The following is a 19,544-nucleotide window of genomic DNA, read 5'->3' on the forward strand; positions in this document are numbered from 1 at the left end:
TACTCGCCCATCTTCCTCAGCAAGACCAGTGCTGCTCTGCTGTCTATGCTTGTCGAGGAAGATTTTTACACTCCAAAGCAAGTAAGCAGCCTGTGGCCAGGCTTTGATCCTCCCAGCAATTGCTTGGCCTCCGCAGCCATGCATGCTGCTTGCTGTGAGCCTTTCAGGCCACATGGCAGTGGGGTGGGAAGGGAAGCACTCCTCTGGGGAAGCTGGGAACATTGCTCCCTCTGGCAGCTTTCCAAGTCTCCCCGTGCCTTCTCCAGGTGCCTGCCATGGTGAGCTACATCCACCAGTGGCTCACGGCCAATGATTCTGCTGAGCACAGGCTGGACAAGACCCTGCTGGATCTCACCGAAGCACAGCCAAATGACGCAGTCATGACGCTCCTGCGTGTGGCCCCGTCCTGTGACAGGTATGGGGCCCACCTGCCCACAGGGCTCAGGCCTCCCCAGCCCATCACCCTGCACAGCCTGCCCCAGGTGTCTGAGCAACAGAGACTTCCAGGGCCCTCTGGCTGCTCCCTTTCCCAGCCCTGCCCTGTCAGCCCCTGAGCCTGCTGCCATGCTCCCTTGCTGCCTCTCAGGGCTCTGTGCCCACAGGCCTGGGCTGTCGGGCTGCTGCTGGCAGGGGGGCAGTGGGCACAGGCAGAAATGGCAGCCAGCTCAGCTGCCCCCGGTGCTGTGTCTGACACCCCCCTGAGACACAGCTCTAACCCCACAGAGCTGCCATGGCCATGTGGAAGACCATCATGGGCTCAGCCAGGACTGCGGAGCTGGCGCAGCTGATCCTCCTGGATGTGCTGGGGAGCTGGCCAGAGTACAGCACCTGCACCTCCGATGGGGACGAAACGGGTGTCTTTGCCCTGGCTGTGAGTTTCTGCAACTGGACTTTGCAGGCCCCAAGGCTGCCTCTCCAGCAGCTCTCCATCCTCCTTCCCCCACTGCATCTCCCCGCCTCAGGCGCTGCCCTGAAACCTGGCCCAGGGGCAGCTTCAGGCCCACCAGGCCCCATGCTCTCCCTGCCAAGGTCTCTCCAGGCCTCTCCCTGCCACGCTCGGGCCCAGCCACACGCACACCTCGGCACTGAGCGCTGTCTCGGGGGGCTTTGTCCTTTGCAGGCAACCGTGGTGATGTGGAAGATCCTCCAGGTGCCCTGTCTGCCACGCATCTTGAAGGTGTATTTCCCCCGCCTATTTGTGCATCTGCTATTCCAAGTGTTCTTCAGCACTCTGGATATGCCAGAGGCGGTGGACACCTTCTGGAAGGGATGCCAGGAAGAGCACGGCCTTGCCACCAGCCCCAACAGGTGCCCCATGCCACTCCTCCTGTCCCTGCCACGTGGCCGGCCAAGGAGCCAGTGCTGCCGCTGTGACCTGGGCTTTGCTGCGCACACAGGTTTGCAGTGCGCACCCTCAAGTCCCTGCTCTGCCTTCTCCGCTGCGAGGATGTGGTGGTGGCAATGGAGCGCAGGTGTGCCTGGGACACGCTGCTCTCTCTTGACACTCACCACTTTGCCGTGGCTCTGCTGGCCAGGTGAGACCCCCTTCTCCCCACTGCCTCTGCCATTGCTGCTCTGTGCCCAGGTGGCCCACAAAGTGTCCGTGGTGGCCATGGGCCAGAGCGCCCTGTCACTGAAGGAATGGCCAAGCGGACTGGAAAAGGCTGGCAGAGGAGGGTGCTCATGAGCAACCAACTCCCAAATGGCCCACGTCCCCTTGCCGGAAGGGTGCTGGGGAAAGATGAGAACTGGATGAGTCACGCCTGGGAGAGGTTTGCCTCACTGGCTCAGGGTCTTGTTTCCTTTTTCCCCTCTTCAGAGAAATTCGCCGCTTAGCCATCCACTTTTGTTCCGTGGTTGCATTCTACCTGCTCGCCCTGCTCAGCAAAGAGATGCCATACTGGGATTTCCCTGCCCTGGCATTCCTTGTGGAGGTGAGCCTCAAGGCCAGCGCTGCCTGGCTGAGCCGCCTCCCAGCCCTCTGGCCTCTCGCAGCCACAGCTGCCAGGACAGTGCCCCTGCCCGTGCCCTGTGCCGCTGCCTGGGCCCGGCCCTGTGCGCTGCTGGGCTCCTGCCGGCCGGCTCCCCTGTCACTGCCCTGTGCCTTTCAGGTCCTCGAGTGCCTGGACTTGAGGGAATGCAGTGACAGCGTTCTGGAGATCCTGGCACAGAACCTGCAGAGCGAGCACATGGCTAGGCGTTACTTGGCACTCCGAGGCCTCGTAGTGCTGGGCAAGAATCCCTTGATGGTGAGAAGGGGCAGTGGCTGAAGCCGTGCAGGCAGCGTGGGGCTGGGCAACACTGTCGCTTGGCCTTGCATGGGCTTCGGCCACTAGGGCGGCTGCTGCCAGCTCTCCTGCCTCCCGCTTCAGCTGCCCCAGTGCTTCGGGACAGGCCTTTGGCCTCTGGGCCCTGCGGCAGCCGGGCGGCCTCTCACAAAGTCGTGTTCCGCACAGGCCGAAAAAATGCAGAGCCTGACTGAAAGTCTTGTGGAGCTCCTGGAGGAAAATGACAGCGACATGATCAGGATGAGCATTCTTCTACTCAGATATTTGCTCCTGGATAATGGCGCCCCAATAGCCACCCCCATCGCCCTGCAGCTGGCTGAGGCGCTCCTGCCACTCTTTGACAGCGTAAGGCTCTGTGCCCACAGCCACGGCCACTGCCTGCTGCCCGGACACTTGGTGCCCTGTGCAGATGCACGCCTGTGCCCTGGAGGGCCTGAAGCAGCTGATGCTCAGGTCTTTTGCCCTTTCCTTTCATCCAGGATGATATCCAGGTGCAGCTGAGCTCCATGGCTGTCTTTCAAGAGATGCTGGACTTATTAACAGAAGAGGGAAGAAAGGCCCTCAAGTCCCACGTGCGCCAGAGCCTGCTCCCTCTCTACTTCCACTGCCATGATGAGAATCAGATTGTTGCTGAGGTGAGCACTTGTGGCCAGCTGCTGTCCCCCTGGCAGGGGCTTGGGCTGCCTCCTGCCCCGGCACCTTGCAGGCTGCAGCCTCCTTCAGCCTGTGCCCTGGACTGTGGGGCCATCTGTGCGTCTCTGTTGCTCTCCAGGCCTCCCGGGAAACGCTGCATTCCTCAGCCAGATTCCTGAAGAGGATGGATATCCAACAAATGCTAGACGTGGATCAGAGCATTGGCGAGTGCCTGGTAAGAGCAGCCGAGAACTCCCAGCCTCAGCACGGCCAAGGTCCCTGAGGGCGGCGCTCAGTGTGGGGGAGTGGCAGCTGTGCCCACTGCTGCACCCAGAGGTCGCGCGGGCTCTTCTCCCGCAGGCTCCCGCAGGCCCGAGTCGGGTGCCCTGGGAGTCCGGGCCCGGCGGGGCTGCGGCGCGGCACCGCGGCTCCCCGGGCAGCAGCCGGCCCTCTGCCCCCTGCCCTCGGGAGCCCTTGGCCAGAGGCTGTTGGCGGCGCCTCAGGGCTGTGCGGCCAGGGGAGGCCGGCGCTGGGCGCAGGCAGCGCCCCGCCCAGGGGCTGAGCCCGCGCCAACCCTTCCCCTCCTGCCGCTCTCTGCAGCTGGCACAGGACAGGAGCCGAGCGGCCGAGCAGCTGCGCCAGGCCCTGCGCTACCTGCAGAGCCCACAGGAGTCCCTGCGAGAGGCGGCCGTCAGGTTCATGGGTGAGTCCCGAGCCCGGGCTCCCTCCCCGGCCCGCCGCAGCTCGGCCCCGGCCCCGCCTGCTGCCCCGGCAGCGCCAGCCGGGCCCGGTGCCGTGGAGCCCCGCCTGGCCTGGGCATTGCTGCTGCCGCCCTCTGGCAGCCGTGCCCTGGGGCGGCAGCGTGCGGCAAGGGCCGGGCTGAGCCCTGCCGGGCCAGCAGCCCGTGTGGCCGCAGCGCCGGCAGCGCCGCTGGCAGGGAGCTGTGCCGCTGGGGCCGTGACAGGCTCTGTGTTCACAGGCATGGCCGGGCGGCACCTGAGGGGGCAGCAGCAAGAGCTGCAGCTGATCTGCAGTGGTGAGTGTGTGAGGGCAGCCGGCTGACCGCGGGGGCTGCAGGGGGCAGCTGCAAGCCCTGCCCCGGCTGCGGAGGGCTCTGCTCCCGTCGACAGGGCACACAGAGATTTCAGGGCCACGTGTGGCATTCGTGGCCAGCACCTTGTCCCTTCTCCCTGCGGGCCATGGCAAGAGCCGGCCGGGATAGCGCCGGCAGGGGCTCTCCTCGGCTCCCTGCACATGCGGGATCCGACCTTGCCTCTTTTCCACTCTCTTGCAGCCCTTGAAGAAATGGCACGTGACAGCAGTCCTGCAGTCAGAGATGCTGCCGTTGAATTTTGTTTAGTTCTCCGGGCCGTACAGAGAGCTCCCTACTCCCCATGGCGTAAGCTGCGAGATCGATTCCGCAGTGCGTGGAGGAAACGGCCTCGTCTGTGCAGCACTGCCGTGCTGTTCTGCTGGAGCTCCACAGAGAGATGATCTGAAAGACTCTGTCTGCTGGGGCCATTTAAGCCAGCAGGGATTTTCTGTTTCTTCTTCGAGATTTTTCTGTTTGTATTTTCGTTTTTGTTGAGTATAGAATATTGTAGAATAGAATAGAATAGAATATCTTACAATACACAGAGTCCCAGCATCTTTCTTTTCCTGCACGGGGTCTGTAGGGCACAGGGGGAGAGGGGGAAAAGGGTGCTTGTGCTCAGCCAGCTGTCCAGGAGTGCAGTGTTGCAGGGAAAATGGCCAGAAGCCCCTTGGCCTTTGATGGTTCTGCTGAAGCCTGCTGGTGCTGCCGACAGAGCGGCTGGGCAGGGGCCGGAGCTGCGGGGATCCCTGCCAGAGCGGTGCCTGGCAATGGCCACAAGCCCTGTGCCGGGGAGGAAGGGCCATCTGTGTCCTCCTGCCCATGTGCTGCTGGCTGTGTTGCTGAGGGCTCCCAGGTGCCTCTGGATGGGGCTCCTCTGGAGCTGCTGTGGGGCTGCGGCGCTGCTGCCGGCCAGCTTGGGGAGACCCTGAGGGGCTGAGGCACTGCTAAGCCCTGAGCAACGGGCTGGCAGAGGCCATAAGCCATAAGCCCCCTGGCAGCCGCCTTGATCCCGACAGCCGGCTGCTCTGGCGCTTCCAGGTCGGTGGCCGGGTTGGAGGGACCCCCTGGAATCAGGCGTGGAACCCTGGTCCTGGCCTTTCAGGGCCGTGAGGCCAGCTGTTGTGGGGCTGGGCATGTGCCCTCCCTGGGCTCCAGACTGGAGGCCCCCGCCCCTCAGGCTTAGGCATTGATCTCCACCGTCTGATATCCAAGTCTTGTTCCTGTTGCTGTGGGGGAGGCCGAGCTCTGTGGCTTTAGGCCCCATGGAGCCAGAAGAGCAGCAGCTTTGAGCCCACAGGGGCCACAGAAAGGCCCTCCTGGACCACGGGCATTCCTGTCCTTCCCAAGGCAGGGACACATGAGCGTGCAGCGGGCACCTGCAGGGTGCCACGCTGGCTTTGCACTGGGCCACCTCCCTGTGCTGTGCACGGCTGGCTCTTTGCTTTGCTGCTCTCGGCCTTGTGTCGTCGTACTCCTTTGGCTGCCTGCAGCCAGGGGCAGCCCTATCAGGAGGGTGAAAGGCCCCGTCTCCAACATCTCAAGGGGGAAATGGAGCTCTCCTAGCCCTCAGCCTATGCTGTAAGCAGAGCAGAGCCTTTTCCCCAGCCCCGTTGGCTTTCTGCCTGCTTCTGGCAGATCTGAAATTTGGGGGGTAGGCAGGAATTGAGGGGACCCTGAAATTGGGGGAGAAAATCCCGAAATCGGGGGGGAAATCCCGAAATTAGGGGGGATTCATAAGGGAAATTAGGGGGATCCAAAAAAGGGGGATCCATAAGGAAAAGAGGGGACCCCGAAATTTAGGGGGAGCACCCCGAAATCGGGGGGGGGAGGCAGGGATTGGGGGGAATCAGGAAATTGGGGGGGGCCCCCGAAATTAGGTGGGGACCCCAAAATCAGGGGGGAATCCTTAAGGCAAAGGGGGATCCATAAAGGAAAGGGGGGACCCCGAAATTTGGGGGGAGCCCAAAATTGGGGAGGGACCCCAAAAATTGGGAGTGACCCTAAGATTGGGGAGAAAGGCTAAATATGAGGAGGGACCCTAAAAATGGTGAAGGACCCCAAAAATGGGGAAGGACCCCAAAAACGGAGCTGAAACTTAGGGGAGAAGAACCTGAAGGAATTAGGGAGGGAATTGATGGGTAAGCAGGGACCCCAGAATCGGGGAGGACCCCAAAATTTGGGGGTTCTGCCCCATAAATCCTCCCCTAAACATTGTCCAACCCCCCCCAGAGCGCCCCAAAATCCGGCTGCCCCGGCACCTGCGGCAGACGTACGTGAGGAAGGTGGGGGAGCAGGTGAACCTGGTGATCCCCTTCCAGGTGAGAGGGGCACCCCAAAACCTGGGGAATCTGGCCTGGGCAGTTATTGGGGTCACTCGGCCCCATAGGGATTTATTGGGGTCACTCAGCCCTATGGATTTATTGGGGTCACTCAGCCCCATGGATTTATTGGGGTCACTCAGCCCTATGGATTTATTGGGGTCACTCTGCCCCAGGGAGTTATTGGGGTCACTCGGCCCCATAGGCATTTATTGTGGTCACTCTGCCCCATAGGGATTTATTGGGGTCACTCAGCCCTATGGATTTATTGGGGTCACTCAGCCCCATAGAGATTTATTGGGGTCACTCGGCCCCATAGGGACAACTCAGCCCTATGGATTTATTGGGGTCACTCTGCCCCATAGGGATTTATTGGGGTCACTCGGCCCCATAGGGATTTATTGGGGTCAACTCAGCCCCATGGATTTATTGGGGTCACTCGGCCCCATAGGGATTTATTGGGGTCACTCGGCCCTATGGATTTATTGGGGTCACTCTGCCCCATAGGGATTTATTGGGGTCACTCTGCCCCAGGGATTTATTGGGGTCACTCTGCCCCATAGGGATTTATTGGGGTCACTCAGCCCTATGGATTTATTGGGGTCACTCAGCCCCATAGGGATTTATTGGGGTCACTCAGCCCTACGGATTTATTGGGGTCACTCAGCCCTATAGGGATTTATTGGGGTCACTCTGCCCCATAGGGATTTATTGGGGTCACTCGGCCCCATGGATTTATTGGGGTCACTCTGCCCCATAGGGATTTATTGGGGTCACTCGGCCCTATAGGGATTTATTGGGGTCACTCGGCCCCATAGGGATTTATTGGGGTCACTCAGCCCTATGGATTTATTGGGGTCACTCAGCCCTAGGGATTTATTGGGGTCACTCTGCCCTATGGATTTATGGGGATAACTCAGCCCTATAGGTTTATAGGGGTCACTCAGCCCTATGGATTTGTATGGATAACTCAGCCCCATAGGGACAACTCAGCCCTATAGATTTATGGGGTCAATTCAGCCCTATGGATTTATTGGGGTCACTCTGCCCCATAGGGATTTATTGGGGTCACTCTGCCCCATGGATTTATCGGGATAACTCAACCCCATAGGGACACCTCAGCCCCACAACCCCGCTGCCCCCTAGGGACAACTCAGCCCCACGGCCCCACAGATCCCATAGGGACAACTGAGCCCCACAGATCCCATAGGGACACCTCAACCTCAAAATTCCATAGGGACATCTCAACCTGAAAATCCCAAAACCCCACAGCCCCATAGCGACACCACAACCCCACAACCCCACAGATCCCATAGGGACAACTCTGCCCCACAGATCCATAGTGACACCACAACCCCACAGCCCCACAGCCCCATAGGGACACCTGAACCCCACAGTCCCATAGGGACACCTCAACCCCACAGATCCATAGGGACACCTCAACCCCACAGCCCCATAGGGACACCTCAACCTCACAGATCCATAGGGACACTTCAACCCCACAGGCCCATAGATCCCACAGGGACACCTCAACCCCAAACCCCCACAGCCCCATAGATCCCATAGGGACAATTGAGCCCTACAGGGATAACTCAACCCCATAACCCCATAGGGACACCTCAACCCCAAAACCCCACAACCCCACAGACCCCATAGCGACACCTGAACCCCACCCCCCACCCCCATAGATCTAACCAAGCCCCGCCCCCCGGCAGGGTAAGCCCCGCCCCCAGGTGACGTGGACGAAGGAGGGCGGGCCCCTGGGCGAGGACGTGCACGTGCGCACATCGGACCGGGACACGGTGTTCTTCATCCGCGCCGCCGCCAGGGGGCACTCGGGGCGCTACGGGCTCAGTGTGCGCATCGAGGGCATGGAGGACACGGCCGAGATGCGCCTGCGCATCGTCGGTAACTGGGAGCACTGGGAGCGACTGGGATCACTGGGATGGGGAACTGGGAGTGATGGGAGTGACTGGGATTGGGAACTGGGAGCGCTGGGAGCACTGGGAGTGACTGGGAGTGATGGGATTGAGAACTGGGAGCACTGGGAACACTGGCATTGGGAACTGGGAGTGACTGGGATCACTGGGATTGGGAACTGGGAGCACTGGGATGTTTCAGAATGGGTTTGGGGTGGTTTTTGAGGGATTTTTGGGGGATTTGGGGGATTTTTGGGACGATTTTGGAGATTTTTGGGTGCCGTTTTCTGGGAAGGTTTCAGGGCAGTTTTAAGGGGGATTTTTGGGGTGGGTTTTGGGGGATTTGGGGGATTTTGGGGCAGTTCTTAGGTGTTTTTGAGATATTTGGGGTGCTATTTCCCAAAGAGGTTTCAGGGCAGTTTTGGGGGTATTTTATGAGATTATTTTGGGGTGTTTTTGAGGTATTTTGGGTGCTATTTCCCAAGGAGGTTCCAGGGCAGTTTCGGGGTGGTTTTGGGGGTATTTTTGGGGTGTTTCTGGGCTATTTTTGGGGTGTTTCTGGGCTATTTTTGGGGTGTCCCTGATCCGATCCCCCTCTCCAGAGAAGCCCGGCCCCCCCAAGAACGTGCAGGTGAAGGAGGTTTGGGGGTTCAACGCCCTGGTGGAGTGGGAGCCCCCCGAGGACGACGGCAACGCCGAGATCACCGGGTACACCATCATGAAGGCCGACAAGAGAACCATGGTGAGGGGGCAGCGCCCCGAAAGCTGCCCAGAGGAACCCCAAAATACTCAGTGGAACCCTAAAATATTCAGTGAAACCCCAAAATATTCAGTGGAACCCCAAAGTTCTCAGTGGAACCCCAAAATACTCAGTGGAACCCCAAAATATTCAGTGGAACCCCAAAATATTCAGTGGAACCCCAAAATAGTCAGTGGAATCCCAAAATACTCAGTGGAACCCTAAAGTTCTCAGTGGAACCCCAAAATATTCAGTGGAACCCCACAATTCCCAATGGAAATCTCAAATAGTCAATGGAAACCCCAAAATTCTCAATGGAACCCCAAAATACTCAATGGAACCCTAAAATATTCAGTGAAACCCCAAAATACTCAGTGGAACCCCAAAATATTCGGTGAAACCCCAAAATACTCAATGGAACCCCAAAATACTCAATGGAACCCCAAAATTTCCAATGGAAATCTCAAATAGTCAATGGAAATCCCAAAATTCTCAATGGAACCCCCAAATCCTAAAAGGAACCTCCAAATTCTCAATAGAACCCCAAATTCTCAAAGGACACCCCCAAATTCTCAATGGAACTCCAAAATCACCCCAAAGGAACCCCAAAATACTCAATGGAACCCCCAAATCCTGAACTGAACCCCCGAATTCTCAATGGAACCCTCAAATACTTAATGGAACCCCGAAATACTAAATGGAATTCTAAAATACTTAGTGGAACCCCAAATTATCAATGGAAATCCCAAAATTCTCAATGGAACCCCAAAATACTCAATGGAACTCCAAAATACTCAGTGGAACCCAAAAATTCTGAACCGAACCCCCAAATTCTCAATAGAATCCCAAATTCTCAATGGAAATCCCAAAATACTCAATAGAACCCCCAAAATACTCAATGGAACCCAAAAATACTCAATGGAAATCGCAAATTCTCAATGAAACCCCAAAATCACCCCAAAGGAACCCAATAATATACAATGGAACCCCCAAATCCTGAACTGAACCCCCAAATTCTCAATGGAACCCCCAAATACTAAAAGGAATCCTAAAATATTCAGTGGAACCCCAAAACACTCAATGGAAATCCTAAAATACTCAATGGAACCCCAAATTCTCAGTGGAATCCCCAAATATATTTAATGGAACCCTGAAATCACCCCGAAGAATCCCCAAAATTCTCAATGGAAGCCCCAGATCTTCAACTGAACCTCCAAATCCTCGGCTGAATCCCCAGATCCTCAACTGAGCCCCCAAAACCCATCAGCTCCCTAAAATCTCCCCCAAATTTCCTGAAACCCCCCTAAAGACCCTCTCAACTCCCCAAAATCTCCCCTAAAACCCCCCAAAAACACCTCAAATCCCCCCAAACCCCCACAAAGCCCCCTCACAATCTCCCAAAACCACCTCAGCTCCCAAAAATCTCCCCCAAACCTCCCCAAAACCACCTCAAACCCCCCAAAACAACCTCAAACGCCCCCAAACCCCCTGACGACCCCCCAAAACCCCCTCAAATCCCCCCCTCAAAACCCCCTCAAACCCCCCAAAACCCCTCAGCCCCCCAAAATCTCCTTGAAACCTCCTGAAACCCACCTAAAAACCCCCAAAATCTCCCCGAAAACCATCTCAAAGCCCCTCAAAACCCCCTCACGACCCCCCAAAACCCCCTCAAATACCCCCAAACCACCTCAAACCTTCCCAATTCCTTTCCGTCTCCCCCAAAACCGCCTCAACACCCCCCAAAAACCCCTCAGCTCCTCAAAATCTCCCCCAAAACCCCCTCAAATCCCCCCAAAACCACCTCAGGACCCCCCCAAAACCCCCTCAAATCCCCCCAAAACCAACTCAAACCCACCCAAAACCCCCTCAGCTCCCCACCAAACCCCCTCAAACCCCCCAAAAACCCCTCAGCCCCCCAAAATCTCCCCCAAAACCCCCTCAAATCCCCCCAAAACCAACTCAAAACCCCCCCAAAACCCCCTCAGATCCCCACCAAACCCCCTCAAATCTCCCCAAAACCCTCTCAGGACTGCCCAAAACCGCCTCAAACCACCCCAAAACCGACTCAAACCTTCCAGAAACCGCCTCAAATCCCCCCAAACCGCCTCAAATCCCCCCCTCAAAACCCCCTCAAACCCCCCAAAACCCCTCAGCCCCCCAAAATCTCCCCCAAAGCCCCCTCAAATTCCCCCAAAACCAACTCAAAACCACTCCAAAACCCCTCAGCCCCCCAAAATCTCCCCCAAAACCACCTCACGCCCCCCGAACCCCGCCAGGAGTGGTTCACGGTGTACGAGCACAACCGGCCCCTGCGCTGCACGGCCTCGGAGCTGGTGATGGGCAACGAGTACCTGTTCAAGGTGTTCAGCGAGAACCTGTGCGGGCTGAGCGAGAAACTGGGGCTGTCCTGCAACACGGCCGTCATCCCCAAAGCGGGTACCCCCAAATTCGGGGCGTTTGAGATGGTTTTGGGGGGATTTGGGGGGTTTGAGGTGTTTTTGGGGAGGTTTGGGGCAAATTTGGGGAGGTTTCTGTGAGTTCAGGAAGATCCCTGTGGTCCCCAAAGCCACTCAAAGCATCCCCAAAGCGGGTACCCCAAATTTTGGGGGACATTTGGGGGGTCTTGAGGGGTTTTGAGGTGTTTTTGGGGGGCTTTGATTTGGTTTTGGGGGGATTTGAGGTGGTTTTGGGGGGTTTGATTTGGTTTTGGGGGGGTTTGAGGTGGTTTTGGGGGGTACCTGTGCGGGCTGAGCGAGAAACCGGGGCTGTCCTGCAACACGGCCGTCATCCCCAAAGCGGGTACCCCCAAATTCGGGGGGTTTGGGAGGGGTTTTTGAGATGGTTTTGGGGGGATTTGGGGGTGTTTGAGGTGTGTTGGGGGGGTTTGAAGTGGGTTTGGGGGGATTTGAGGTGGATTTGGGGGGATTTGAGGTGGATTTGGGGAGGTTTGGGGCAAATTTGGGGAGGTTTCTGTGAGTTCAGGAAGATCCCTTTGATCCCCAAACCCACTCAAAGCATCCCCAAAGCGGGTACCCCAAATTTTAAGGGGTTTTGGGGGGGTTTGAGGTGGTTTTGAGGTGGTTTGAGGTGTTTTTGGGGTGATTTGAGGTGGTTTTGGGGTACATTTGAAGGAATTTGGTTCCGTTTTTGTGGGTTCAGGATGATACCTTTGGTCCCCAAAACCACTCAAAGCATCCCCAAAACACCAACCTCAAATTTTGAGGGGTTTTGGGGCAGTTTAAGGTGGATTTGGGGCAGTTTAAGGTGGATTTGGGGTGATTTTGGGGAGGTTTGAGGTGATTTTGGGGTGGTTTGAGGTGGTTTTGGGGTGGTTTGAGGTGGTTTTGGGGCAGATCTGAAGGGATTTTGGTTCAGTTTTTGTGAGTTCAGGAAGATCCCTGTGAACCCCAAACCCACCCAAAACCCAACCCCCAAATTTTGCCAATAACTGATCCCTTAATTGAGATTTTCTAATTAATTAAGAATTATTAATTTAGAGTGTTCAACAGGGAATATTAAAATTGTAAAGCATTTTTAGGGGCTCACCCACACTTTGTGCCCTGACCTTGATAAAACCCCCCCTTATTCCAACCTGGGGGTGGGACCCCAACCCTTGATCCCCCCCAGATGTTTTCGGGGTGCCCCTAACCCGCTGTGGCCCCCCCAGAGCTGCGGCTGAAGCCCCCCCAGTACCAGGAGCACGATTTCCGCTCGGCGCCGCAGTTCCTGACGCCGCTGGTGGATCGCAGCGCCGTGGCCGGATACTCCACCGCCCTCAACTGCGCCGTCAGGGGGCACCCCAAGGTCTGGGGGGGGTTTGGGGGGACCCCCGGGGGTGTGCAGCCTGAGATTGGGGGGGTTTGGGTTGCTGAGTGGAGATTTGGGGGTCCTGGGTGGGTTTTGGGGTAACCCTGACTCTGAAATTGGGGGGGTTTGGGAGGAGATTTGGGGTCCTGAGGGGGTTTTGGGGTACCCCCAGGTCTGTTCAGCCTGAAATTGGGGGGGGTTTGGGTGGAGATTTGGGGGTCCTGGGTGGGTTTTTGGGGTGTCCCAATGGGGCTGTGGATGCATCCCCAGGTTTGGGTGTTTTTGGGGTGCCCTGGGCTATTTTTGGGGTGCATTTTGGGGTTCTCTGACCGTGTTCCCCCCTCCCAGCCCAGGGTGGTGTGGCTCAAGATCCAGGTTTGGAGTTCACCTGGGGAGGGGTTTTGGGGTGTCCCAATGGGGCTCTGGTTGTTTTTGAAGTGTCCCAATGGGGCTGTGAACTCACCCCCGGGTCTGGGTGTTTTTGGGGTGCCCTGGGCTATTTTTGGGGCGCATTTCGGGGTTCCCTGACCGTGTTCCCCCCTCCCAGCCCAAGGTGGTGTGGCTCAAGATCCAGGTGTGGGATTCACCTAGAGAGGGTTTTTGGGAAGGGTTTTTGGGGTGTCCCAATGGGACTATGGATGCATCCCCAGGTCTGGGTGTTTTTGGGGTGCCCTGGGCCATTTTCGGGGTGCATTTCGGGGTTCCCTGACCGTGTTCCCCCCTCCCAGCCCAGGGTGGTGTGGCTCAAGAACCAGGTGTGGGGTTCACCTGAGGAAGGGTTTTTGGGGTGTCCCAATGGGGCTCTGGTTGGTTTTGAAGTGTCCCAATGGGGCTGTGAACTCACCCCCGGGTCTGGGTGTTTTTGGGGTGCCCTGGGCTATTTTTGGGGTGCATTTTGGGGTTCCCTGACCGTGCCCCCCCCCCCCTCCCAGCCCAGGGTGGTGTGGCTCAAGATCCAGGTGTGGGATTCACCTAGAGAGGGTTTTTGGGAAGGGTTTTTGGGGTGTCCCAATGGGCCCCCAGCTGTGGCTGTTTTTGGGGTACCCTGGGCCATTTTCGGGGTGCATTTCGGGGTTCCCTGACCGTGTCCCCCCCTCTCCCAGCCCAAGGTGGTGTGGCTCAAGATCCAGGTGTGGGGTTCACCTGAGGAGGGGTTTTGGGGTGTCCCAATGGGGCTCTGGTTGGTTTTGAAGTGTCCCAATGGGGCTGTGAACTGACCCCCGGGTCTGGGTGTTTTTGGGGTGCCCTGGGCTATTTTCGGGGTGCATTTCGGGGTCCCCCTGACCGTGTCCCCCCCTCCCAGCCCAAGGTGGTGTGGCTCAAGAACCAGATGGCCATCGGGGACGACCCCAAGTTCCTGGCGCGGCACAGCCAGGGGGTGCTGACGCTGCTGATCCGCAAGCCGGGGCCCTTCGACGGCGGCACCTACACCTGCAGGGCTGTCAACGAGCTGGGCGAGGCCCTGACCGAGTGCCGCCTCGAAATTCGGGGTGAGGGGCGCCCCAACATGGGCCAGGGGGTCCCCACAATCACGGGGGGGGGTCCCCAGAATCGCGGGGGGGTCCCCAAAATCGGGAGGGGTTCCCAAAGTTTTGGAGGGGAGGATGTGAATACCGTTGTGAACACCTGGGGGCGGAACGGCCAGGGGAAGAAGGGGCACCCCAAAATTTGGGGGGGGTCCTGAGTGATTTTGGGGTGAGGGGTCCCCAAAATGAGGGGGGGTCTGCAAAATCATAGGGGGTCCCCAAAATCGGGAGGGGTTTCCAGAATTTTGGAGGGAGGTTGTGAATAGCTGGGCGAGGGTTGTGAACACCTGGGGGAGGAGCGGCCATGGGGAGAAGGGGCACCCCAAAATTTGGGGGAGGTCCTGAGTGATTTTGGGGTGAGGGAGTCCCCAAAATGAGGGGGGTCCCAAAATCATTGGGGTCCCCAAAATGAGGGGGGGTCCCAAAATTTTGGAGGAAGTCGTGAATAGCTGGGTAAGGGTCGTGGTACCTGAGATGATTTTGGGGTGAGGGGGGTCCCCAAAATTGGGGTGGTCCCCAAAATCTGGGGGAGGCCCTGACTGATTTTGGGGTGAGAGAGTCCCCAAAATGAGGGGGGGTCCCCAAAATGGGAAGGCGTCCCCAAAATCAGGGTGGGTTTCCAAAATTTTGGGAGAGGTCGTGGATATTTGGTGAATATCTGAGACTGATTTTGGGGTGAGGGGATCCCCAAAATTGGGGTAGGGGTCCCCAAAATCTAGGGGAGGTCCTGAGTGATTTTGGGGTGAGGGGATCCCCAAAATGAGGGGGGGTCCCCAAAATCATAGGGGGTCCCCAAAATCGGGGGGGTTCCCAAAATTTTGGAGGAAGTCGTGAATAGCTGGGGGAGGGTTGTGGTTCCTGGGACTGATTTTGGGGTGAGGGGGCTCCCCAAAATTGGGGGGATCCCCAAAATCTGGGGGAGATCCTGATAGATTTTGGGGTGAGGGGGTCCCCAAAATCATGGAGGGTCCCCAAAATTTTGGGAGGAGATCATGAATACCTGGGGAGGGTTTGTGATTACCAGAGGGAGAAAGGGCTCTCCAAAATTTGGGGGAGCTCCTCAGGATTTCAGGGGGTCCCCCAAAATTTTTGGGGTACCTTGGGAGGGGTTCCTGATATTGGGGTGGGGGCATTGTGGGTTTGGGGGGGAATTGAAGTCCCCTCAATGTTTTGTCTCTCCCTTCACAGTGCCCCAGTGATGGTGACAAAAAATGGTGAGGGGGTGCTTCATTTGGGGTGCTATTAATTTTAATTAATTAATTTTAATCAATTAATGAATTAAAACCTCCCCTATGTAATTAGGGGGTTTGATTGGGAAGTTTAATTGGGGTGTATTTAATTGGTGGGGTTTGGTTGGGAGGATTAATTGGGGGGTTAAATAGAAGGGTTTTACTTGGGTTTAATTGGGGTGTTTTAATTAAGGGGTTTAATTAGTGGTTGCTTTAATTGGGGGAGATTAAATGGAGATGTTTAATTAGGGATGTTAATCAGGGGGGCCTTTAATTGAGGGAGTTAACTGGTGATCTTTGGGGCTGTATTTGGGGGATCTTTAATTTGGGAGGTTTAATTAGGAGATTTTTAATTTGGAGGGGGGGTGTTTAATTGGTGGGATGGATTTTGAGGTGACGTTTGAGGGGTTCTCCCTCATTTTGGGGTGCTGACCCCCATTTTTGCCACCGTCCTGCAGAGCCACGGGCCCATGGTGGTGAGGAAGAAGAGTGTGTGGGTGACGAAGGCCCCATGAGCCCCAATAAAAATAAAGAATCTGAGCAATCCCCCAGAGTCTTTGTGCTTCATTTTGGGGAGGGGGCACCTGAGGAATCGGGGAGCGCTTTTCCCACCTTTCCCACTTCATGGTTTCTTCTCTTTCGGTGTTTCCTGGCCCTTTTTCATTCCATTTGCTGCCTTTTCTCCCCTTATGTTTCCCTCCATTTTTGTCTCCTCACCTCAGGTTTCCCACTCTTTTCTCCCTCATGTTTCCCTTTATTTCCCCTCACATTTCCCTCCCTTTTCTCCCCTCACATTTCCCTTTTTTTCTCCCCTCACATTCCCCACTCTTTTGCCCCTCACATTTCCTGCTCTTTATTCCCCTCATGTTTTCCAGCCTTTCTCCCCTCACATTTCCCTCCTTTTTCCATCACATTTCTCCCTCATGTTTCACGCTCTTTTCCCCCCTTTATTCCCCTCACATTTTTTACCCTTTTCCCCCTCATGTTTCCCACTTTTTTCCTTCACCGTTCCTGCTTTTTATTCCTCTCACATTTTGGGCCCTTTTCTCCCATCATGTTTCCCACCCTTTCCTCCCCCCTCACATTTCCCTCCCTTTTCTCCCCTCATATTTCTCACTCTTTTCCCCTCATATTTCTTCCCCTTTTTCCCCTCACATTTCCTGCATTTTTTCCTCCCCTGTCACATTTCCCACTCTTTTCCCCCTCACATTTCCTGCTCTTTATTCCCCTCGTATTTTGGGCCCTTTTCTCCCCTCACATTTCTCACTCTTTTCTTGCTTTGATGTTTAAATACAGTAATATGTTAGTTTTTGCTTCCCTTGTACCGGCTTGATGCGCGTGTGTAACCCAAAGGTGAATTAAGGTGAATTAAAGGACGAAGAGGAAGAGGAGAGGCCTTCATCAGCGACTTTGGCAAGCTCATACGTGAGGTGGCAAAGGGTCCAGAGCCCTGCACTCCGTACCCCGCGGTTATCTTTCGCTTATGCGCTGCTTTTGGAACCAAATTATCCCTTATTTTTAATCAAATTATACTGTCGATGTATATTTTTTAAACGATTCGATTAAAAATTGCTGCTGTCTCAAATATTGTTGGGTTTTTTCTTACGATGGGATAATTGGGCAAACATAACAAGGGGGTTGGCTTATCAAGGGGCTGGCTTATCAGGGGATTGGTTTATCAAGGGGCTGGTTTATCAGGGGTTGGCTTATCAGGCCTTTCCCTCCTTTCCCGCCCTCACATTTCCCTCCCTTTGCCCCCTCACATTTCCTTCCCTTTTCCCCCTCATGCTTCCCATTTCCCCCTCACATTTTCCCCCATTTTCTCCCTCACATTTCCCCCATTTCCCCCTCACATTTTCCCCATTTTCTCCCTCACATTTTCCCCCATTTTCTCCCTCACATTTCCCCCATTTCCCCCTCACATTTTCCCCCATTTTCTCCCTCACATTTTCCCCCATTTTCTCCCTCACGTTTCCCTCCCTTTTCTCCCCTCACATCTCCTGACTTTTTTCTCATTTTTTTCTCCCTTCCCCCCCTCACATCTCCTACTCTTTTGTCCCCTCACGTTTCCCGCCATTTTCGCCTGATATTTTGCACTTTACCAATCACATTTTCTGCCCTTTTCCCTCTCACACTTCCTGCCCTTTCGTCCCCTCACATTTCCCATCCTTTTCTCCCCTCACGTTTCCTGACATTTTTTCTACTCACTTTTCCCACTCATTTTCCCCTCTAGTTTCCCATTTGAAATCTCACTTTTCCTGCCTTTTTCTCCCCTCACATTTCCCACCATTTTCCCCTCATGTTTACCACCATTTTTTCCTCACAATTTTCCACCCTTTTCCCCCTCACATTTCTCATTTTTTACCTCATGTTTTCCACCATTTCCCCCTCATGTTTCACGCTCTTTCCTCCCCTCACGTTTCCCGACGTATTTTCCTCTCACTTTTCCCACTCTTTTTCACCCCACATTTCGCATTTTTTACCTCACATTTTCTGCCTTTTTTCCCCCTCATGTTTACAGCTCTTTTCTCCCCTCACATTTCCCACCCTTTTCTCCCCCTCACCTTTTCTACCATTTTTCCTCTCACTTTTCCTACCCTGTTTTCCCCCACATTTCCCATTTTTTACCTCCTCACATTTTCTGCCTTTTTTTCCCCTCACATTTCACGGCCTTCTCCCCTCACGTTTCCCTCACTTTTCTCCCCTCACATTTCCCACCATTTTTTCCTCTTGTTCCCCACCCTTTTTTCTCTTACATTTTCAAGTTTTTACCTCATATTTTCCACCTTTTTTCTCATCATATTTCATGCATTTCTCCCCTCACGTCTCCCACTCTTCCCTCCCTCACATTTCCTTTCCTTTTCTCCCCTCACATTTCCCGCCCTTTTCTCCCCTCAGGTTTACTGCTCTTTTCTACCCTCTCATTTCCTGACATTTTTTCCTCTCACCTTTCCTACCATTTTCCTCTCACTTTTCCCACCCTATTTTCCCCCACATTTCCCATTTTTTACCTCACATTTTCTGCCTTTTTCCCCCCTCATGTTTCTCACCCTTTCCCCCCTCATGTCTCCCACTCTTTTCTCCCCTCACATTTCCTGCCCATTTCTCTCCTCAAATTTCCTGCTCTTTTCTGCGTTCACATTTCCATTTTTTCCTCTCACCTTTCCTACCATTTTTCCTCTCACTTTTCCCACCCTATTTTCCCCCACATTTCCCATTTTTTACCTCCTCACATTTTCTGCCTTTTTTCCCCCCTCATGTTTCTCACCCTTTCCCCCCTCATGTCTCCCACACTTTTCTCCCCTCACAATTCCCATCATTTTTTCTCTCATATTTCCCACCCTTTTTTCTCTCACGTTTTCCATTTTTTACCTCACATTTCCCACTCTTTTCTCCCCTCAAGTTTCCCACCCTTTTCTCCCCTCTCATTTCCTGACATTTTTTCCCCTCTCAATTCCTGACATTTTTTCCTCTCACTTTTCCCACCCTATTTCTCCTCACATTTCCCTTTATTTTCCTCACATTTTCTGCCTTTTCTCCCCTCAAGTTTTTTGCCATTTTCTCCCCTCATGTTTCCTGCTCTTTTCTCCCCTTACATTTCCCATCATTTTTTCCTCTCACTTTTCCCACCCTATTTTCCCCCACATTTCCCATTTTTTACCTCCTCACATTTTCTGCCTTTTCCCCCCCTCATGTTTCTCACCCTTTCCGTCCTCATGTCTCCCACTCTTTTCTCCCCTCACTTTTCCTGGCATTTTTTCCCCTCACTTTTCCTATAATTTTCCCCCTTACATTTCCCATTTTTTTACCTCCTGTTTCCTGCCCTTTTCCCCTCATGTTTCCCATCCCTTCCTCCCCTCACGTTTCCTGCTCTTTTCTCCCTTCACACTTCCCACCATTTTCTCCCCCTCATATTTCCCAACATTTTTTCCTCTCACCTTTCCCACCTTTTTGCTCCTGCCTTTTTCTCCCTTTCATATTTCCCCCTC

The 19,544-nt window shown here is 55.0% G+C and overlaps 1 protein-coding gene across 1 annotated transcript; it reads left to right on the plus strand.

Annotated features, from left to right (window-relative positions):
• The first annotated feature begins 6,151 nt into the window (after nucleotides 1–6,151).
• LOC141726478 (myosin-binding protein C, fast-type-like) lies at nucleotides 6,152–16,101 on the plus strand. Its single transcript, XM_074531384.1, has 9 exons — nucleotides 6,152–6,155; nucleotides 6,247–6,335; nucleotides 8,051–8,243; nucleotides 8,857–8,996; nucleotides 11,270–11,429; nucleotides 12,661–12,797; nucleotides 14,104–14,290; nucleotides 15,515–15,540; nucleotides 16,014–16,101. Exons 1-8 carry the CDS (start codon nucleotides 6,152–6,154, stop codon nucleotides 15,523–15,525), a joined length of 921 nt encoding a protein of 306 aa, XP_074387485.1. The 3' UTR covers nucleotides 15,526–15,540; nucleotides 16,014–16,101.
• The last annotated feature ends 3,443 nt before the right edge of the window (nucleotides 16,102–19,544 follow it).

This window comes from Zonotrichia albicollis, chromosome 35, assembly GCF_047830755.1.
Source record: "Zonotrichia albicollis isolate bZonAlb1 chromosome 35, bZonAlb1.hap1, whole genome shotgun sequence".
In the NCBI taxonomy this organism is placed as follows: domain Eukaryota; kingdom Metazoa; phylum Chordata; class Aves; order Passeriformes; family Passerellidae; genus Zonotrichia; species Zonotrichia albicollis.